At 36.5% G+C, this 6,631-nt stretch overlaps 1 protein-coding gene across 2 annotated transcripts; it reads left to right on the top strand.

Moving 5' to 3' along the window:
- Positions 1-5,926, top strand: LOC117971658 (tumor necrosis factor ligand superfamily member 10-like). Of its 2 annotated transcripts, XM_059010884.1 has the most exons (6): positions 4-186; positions 3,112-3,139; positions 3,441-3,473; positions 3,565-3,624; positions 4,627-4,665; positions 4,973-5,923. In XM_059010884.1, the coding sequence occupies exons 1-6, from the start codon at positions 61-63 to the stop codon at positions 5,332-5,334; spliced, it is 648 nt and encodes a 215-aa protein (XP_058866867.1). In that variant the 5' UTR covers positions 4-60; the 3' UTR covers positions 5,335-5,923. The 2 variants fall into 2 exon arrangements, with proteins under 2 accessions (XP_058866868.1, XP_058866867.1); XM_059010885.1 differs by lacking the exon at positions 3,565-3,624 and having other exon boundaries at positions 1-186; positions 4,973-5,926.
- Positions 5,927-6,631: the final 705 nt, after the last annotated feature.

Below are 6,631 nucleotides of genomic sequence, written 5' to 3'. Positions count from 1 at the left end.
GTCCTTGGTGTGACGGGTGTCTGATTAATTTACTGGGAGGCTTTTACAGGACAGGCAGGAATGCAGGCCTCACCTACATCCAAAGTGTCATGCTTGCTGTTGCTATGGTGTGCTGCCTTGACTGTAGCTTTCCTGGGAATGGCTTGCTTTGTTTTAACAGGGCAACACAGAGATAGAAACAGAGAGGTAAGTCTTTCTGTCCATCTACAGAGAAGCTTGCAAAGTTATTTTAAATGTTATAAACTATATGATTAGACTGCCATGGCTTTCATCCTGTGAGTCGCATTGATCGATTTAGCTGCTTACAGATCCATGTATCAACTGTGCAGTGAAAAAATATATCTGACGTTTTCACCTGTTAGGAGTCTGTAGGGTCATGAGTGCTGATTAAGGGAATATCAACAAATTATAATCAGAAAATGAAAACGGACGTTTCCTTTAAATAGGTAGGCAGATAAGAGAAAGTCAAAGGTAAATGTTAGGGGGTGATGGGGGAGAAGTCTCTCTGTGAAAAGTGGCTCGGAAGTAGAAATGCTTTGCAATATTAGCCATTTAAGGATTTAGATTTATATTTTTGTGATATGAGAGTATGTTCCTGGAAGTTATTGTCTAATTCATTGCAAAATCACTGAACATGGGCGAATGCATTTTAAGGGAAGTATTTTCTTAATGAATGGTTCAACATTTTTTACCTGATAAAGTTATCATACCAGAACAAACAACAATTTAATTTTAGGGCTTGTAAACAGGTTGCTTAAAAAAAAAACGTGCTCATTTGGAGTAAATAGAGAATCTAGCCCTATACTTTTTTTTATGTGCTATATTTGAATAAAAAGTGGATGGACTATCCGAATCAAGACTTTTTATGGTTTTACAAGGGATATATATAAGTTACAGGCAATAAAAACGGAAAACAAACACATACATACAATATATACAAAATAAATATAAAAAGGTTGTACAGCTTTGATAAAAAGCTTGGACTGTAGATCACCAAAACAGACAGGAAACAAACATCCCTTCCTCGGTTATTTTGTTACGTATTTATCAGTATCCTGCAAACAAAGATCCATTCCATGTGTCAAATCTATAAATATTCCTTTATGGGTGTATATGACTCTTTGAGATCAATTAAGAGGCTTTTACAGTATATCATGATTTATATATGTGGGAATACATGTAAAAAAAATAGAAAAACATTCTCAGAATTACTCACGCAAGTTTTTTGATGTAGGACAAACTTCACTGCTTTGTTAATCTTGAAAACCGCAAAGATAATTCAGTTGGTTGCTGGTTTGTCATGTGTTTTAATTGTTCACATCAGATAACATTATAAGTATTTCATAAGATGGTAAGAGACAGAATGAATAACCGCCTAGAGGGTGAAAGTTCTCTGGAGAGGTTGAGAAGGTTAATTTATTATCTGTATGCTTGAAACACACAATGTACAGCAATGGCTGCAGGTTTTGCATCTCCATATAGAATTAACTAATTCTGCTTCATAAAGTCGAATGAAACGTTAACACACTGAATGTCACATTAACATATTTTCCATATATTTAACTGACACAAAATGAAAAATAGAAAGTTTCAAAATCTAACATGATATAATTTAACAATATCATTTTGTAGTTTCTTTGATTATATGATGTTAAATAAAAGATTGGAAATATATATATATATATATATATATATATATATATATATATATATATATATATATATATATATATGTATAATGTCTCAATCCTAAAATTATAGGTGATGCAAAACTTTTGGTCATAGCTGTGCACCGGAGGGTTAATGATTCGAGCTGAGAAGGGACTGGGAGGGAAGAAGGGAGGCTGGCACTACTGCTTTGAGCTTTGAGGGAGGCTGACTCTAGTGGTTAGAGCAGAGGAATAAGGGAGGGAGGCTAGCCATAGTGGTTAGAGCTGAGGAGGGACTGGAGAGGAGAGAAACTGGGACTGGGGACTGGAGGAAGACTAGCTTTTGTGGTATGAAATGAGGGACTGGGAGGATTAAAAAATTCTTCAGTTAAACCCACAACTATGAGGAACTAAAGAGTGTTTCAAACAAAAGGAAGTTTCGTGTTTCACAGTAGACAGGAACTTTTCAATTCCATTTAAAAATATGTAACTCATTTATTTCAGTGTGCCTCACTGCTCAGAGTTTCAATAATATATGTGTTAGCATAGTTTCATGGGATATCGAAAGTGGTCTGGTTTAGTTTCACATCTCCTGAAGTTTTTCTTTTTTTCTGTTTTCAGTAGTGTAGTTAAAATCCCAGGGGCTTTCACATGGGAAGTTTTCTCTTTAAAAATCAATATTCTGTAATGGTATCTGCAAAGATGCTACATAAAACCGACCAAAAAACATGAGAATGTCCTCAATAGCCCACACGGGGCTAAATTCTCAAAACTATTTACTCCAAATCGTCCAAAAAGATGTAAAACAATTGAACAACAAAAAAACAATCTGGGACTACTAAAAAGGCCCTAGCTGAATATCTGATTTGTATATTTCTGGTTGGTAACCATAATAGGTGTGTTTAGTAAATGGAAACCGTGTTACAGTTACAGAGGAGACGGGAGATTACAACAGCACACCCTGGTGGTCGTTTTTCAAATCACCTCCCTTCAAAATTGGTTGAAAACGTCAGTTAGTAAACCTGACAGACAGTGATGGAAGACGAAAACACACAGAAGATACTCCCAGAGAGCACACATAATATCATATTAAACAGGTTAAAGATTCAAGACAATGTAGATGGTACAGAGAATTCCTTTCACTAACTCTCCACAAACAAAATAAGGGGATAGAATGAACACCTGCCATAACACTGTCAATGAGGTGCCTCTATGGGTCGTCAGGACAGCACTGACAATGAGTCTGCAACTTTTTCAATTGTTCTGAAGGGATACAGCATGTGACCAATCCTCATTGATTAACAACAGCCTCTGATTCATTCAGGATTGTATTGTATTGTACTGGAGTGGGAATCTGCAGGCAATAGCATAAGCAGTTCAGTCGAATCACTTTTCTTTTGGAGTTGTGTGGAAAATTGCGTACACTAATTGTATATTTAATTTGTTTCCCATTCCAATTCAGGTAGACAACGATGCTAATCCAACTAAAGGTAACTATTATTATTATTATTATTATTATTATTATTATTATTATTATTATTATTAAGGATTGGTGCTCAGATATCCAAATTAGAAAATGTAATTAATTAAAATGTACAATTTGGGACAATAGAACAATCGCACAGAACATTAGGACAGATTTAGGACAGAGGGTAGGAGACGCGACTTCACACAGTGAGTGTTGATGCTGAATCACTGGGATCCTTTAAGAGCTCAATCAGCAGCCTGTATAAAACTCATTAACAAAATGTATATTTAATCATAGAAACACAGTTGTCTTTTGTTTTTCAGTTAAAGCAAGTGGACAGATGGGGCAACAATACAGTAAGTAAAACTCTGTTGTGTGTGTGTCTGGCTGTCTGTCTGCCTGTCTGACTGCCAGCCTTGGATAACCCTGTGTCACTCTTCCCTGTAGACAGCACTTCTACTACAGCGGCTCCCACAGTCACCAGTAAGATCTTAATCCCCAGTATCGGTGAGTTTGGAGTTTATATTACTTTAGACACCAGATCGTAACAATCTTTACTATAACAGTTTCACTTTATTATTATTATTAATATTATTATTATTATTATTATTATTATTATTATTATTATTATTATTTATTTCTTAACAGACGCCCTTATCCAGGGCGACTTACAATTGTTACAAGATATCACATTATTTTTACATACAATTACGCATTCATACAGTTGGGTTTTTACTGGAGCAATCTAGGTAAAGTACCTTGCTCAAGGGTACAGCAGCAGTGTCCCCCACCGGGGATTGAACCCATGACCCTCTGGTCAAGAGTCCAGAGCCCTAACCTCTACTCCACACTGCTGCCCAAGCCATTTACTCGATGGTTTGGTCATCACAATCCCAGTTTACTAGTCTGATTCTCTCTATAGATTATGCTAAATAAAGTCTCATGACAATCAGATGAGTAGTTCTCCAGATATATGGAAAAATATTAAGTCTGATGTTTGTACGACAGCCTCCACTATATATCTGATCTCCAGCAAAGATAGTAATCTGTATAATTAATGCATTTTAAAGTACATAGAGATAATAAGATCATTCCAGGAAATCTTACTAAATTTGCATTACCGTCATTTTGTACGTCCTATGTAAAAGACAACCTCATTTTGGTAAACTTGTATTTGATATTCTTGTATAATGTTGTATAATGACATGGTGAGACCACACTTGGTCTCCACACTAGCTTACAAATTAATGTCATTTTTTTTTTTATCACAAGGGCTGCTTCTGAAGTAAGGTGCTTCGAAAAATATGTACAACTGTAATCCCTGCCTCCTCTTCATCTGTGGCAGTTATAGAGGTGCAATTCAGCTTTAAGATGTATTTTCAGAAACCGCAGTGGTTGAAAAATGACATTAGTTAGTAAGCCTGGTAAATAATAACCTAAGCAGAGGCATCAATATTATACACAACTAAGGATTTTAAACAGGTACATTTGTTTAATGTCTTTAAACAGGTGATCGCCACAGACAAACGCCACTCATTCACTTGACCAGTAAGTATCTGAGATAATGGCTTCAAAAATCGAATTGAGATCCTGAGCAAGTGCAACCATTAACAAACCACAGCATTACAGCAATGCCAACTTCAAAATGGAGCGCTTCCGGTTGCTTAAACTCTGTGAAATGATTTCTATTCAAATTCATATGTAAAAATCATAAAGATTGTATTCAGGAATTACTATTAAATATGCATTATTTAACTTAAGAAATATGCTGTTGTATGAACAGGATGACACAAGATAAAATTAATTTTGACAATGGTGATCGAATTCTCATCCGTTATTTGCAACATCTAAACAGGAACAAAAGAAGGCTGGAAAAACTCCCAGAGCACAAGAAGGATCTCTCTGAAATCCAACGCCATCGTGATAGAAGAAGCCGGATATTACTATGTCTATTCACAAGCCACTTTCCTCGTGAAAAAAAAAGATGTACAGCTAGGCATGACCCTCTTCAAAAACAGCCCGAGCTACCAGAAGAACAGAACCGTCTGTGAGACCATGGACTCTCCTCACTGGAAGGAGCGGACCGTACCCCGGACACTGTCCCAGGGCACAGTGGTGAAGCTGGAGGAAGACGATGAGCTCCAAATCGCTGTCCAGCCAGAAGAGATCCTCGATCTTGACTCCATGTTCTTCGGAGCCTTCAAGATTTCAGAATGACCGCTGAAGTGCAATCGCTTCTATACAAGTCAAGCAATCAAAATGTCCAGTTCTACTTGGCTGGCTACTCTATTAGAACCTGCACCTAATATGGGGGTTGCAGTTTGCCTTGATCATAGCCTTGACATGGCATAGACCACAAGGTGTTGGAAGGTGCCTCGAAGGATCCATTCAGTCCTGAGTATTTTACACAGTTGGCGAGACAGGCAGAGGATCGTGATATTGAATTGTCTTGAACCTGTTGCTGCTTAGCTGCTTAGTGCATCGGCTTTCTGAGATCTGAGCAGATCACAGCCCGAGTACTGACCAGGCCTGGTTTTTGTTGAGAAGTTTTCTTTAGATGTTCAACAATGTAGTACGGAATTGTACCATCAATTAAAAAAAAAATTACATGTACAGCTCTGGCCAAAGGTTTTGCGTCACCCTATAGAATTAACTAATTTTGCTTCATTAACATATTGAATTACACACCACTTTGTAGCTCTCCAAAAATTGACAGAAATTATCTTGAAATTGACTTTTGCGATATCATTGTGTGTGTGTGTGTGTGTGTGTGTGTGTGTATATATATATATATATATATATATATATATATATATATTTTTTAATCATGTCTCAATCCTAAAATTCTAGGTGATGCAAAACGTTTGACCATAACTGTAGTGTACATTTTGTAGGACACATCTTATAATCTTATTTTTAATCTTAAATATTTAACACAAATAAAATGTCAATTGTAGTCATATTTGCTTTATGTTAGACTATGCCGTTGTTACTGTATTTATTTAAAATAAAGTATTTAATTTTTTAATAAAGAAATAATTCACAAATCACTGATCTATCTGCATGAACAAATATCCTCTTAGTGACTTTTTACCTCACTTTCTTCCAGTGTAAATAGGTGAGTCTTGCCTGGTGTTGAAGGCCACTGTAGCACTGTCTATTGCTTGTTACAATACATTGCATGTTTGCAAGCCTGACCCAGCACAACCCAGCTTGCTAACTTTCCGGTGGTGGTTTTTCTATAAATGCTGCCATTCCAGGAACACCAAGGAGACAGTCTTGAATGAAACTGCAGTTGATTAATGCACCTTTGTGAAGCATTGAGATCCATTCTACTTTCACGTGATTGTTTCTGAATAGTTGCACACAACTTTCACACAGCGCTTATACAGTTCTAGTAGTGGATCAAATGACACATCATGAAACCACATGCATTTTGTGGCGAATCTATCTGTACTCTCCCCTACAACAATTATTCATAATTAATTCAGATTACTGGTGATAAGCCATTTGT

This window comes from Acipenser ruthenus, chromosome 41 (genome assembly GCF_902713425.1).
Source record: "Acipenser ruthenus chromosome 41, fAciRut3.2 maternal haplotype, whole genome shotgun sequence".
Taxonomy (NCBI): Eukaryota; Metazoa; Chordata; class Actinopteri; order Acipenseriformes; family Acipenseridae; genus Acipenser; species Acipenser ruthenus.
Note: the sequence above shows the minus strand (reverse complement) of the source record. Positions and strands in the feature narration are given on the sequence as shown.

What these genes read in the sequence shown, in the direction of transcription:
- LOC117971658 (XM_059010884.1), top strand. Translation starts at nt 61, where the DNA reads ATGCAGGCCTCACCTACATCCAAAGTGTCATGCTTGCTGTTGCTATGG. An exon ending in GATCTTAATCCCCAGTATCG is followed by an intron (nt 3,625 to 4,626) that starts GTGAGTTTGGAG and finishes GTCTTTAAACAG; the next exon opens with GTGATCGCCACAGACAAACG. An exon ending in GCCACTCATTCACTTGACCA is followed by an intron (nt 4,666 to 4,972) that starts GTAAGTATCTGA and finishes ACATCTAAACAG; the next exon opens with GAACAAAAGAAGGCTGGAAA.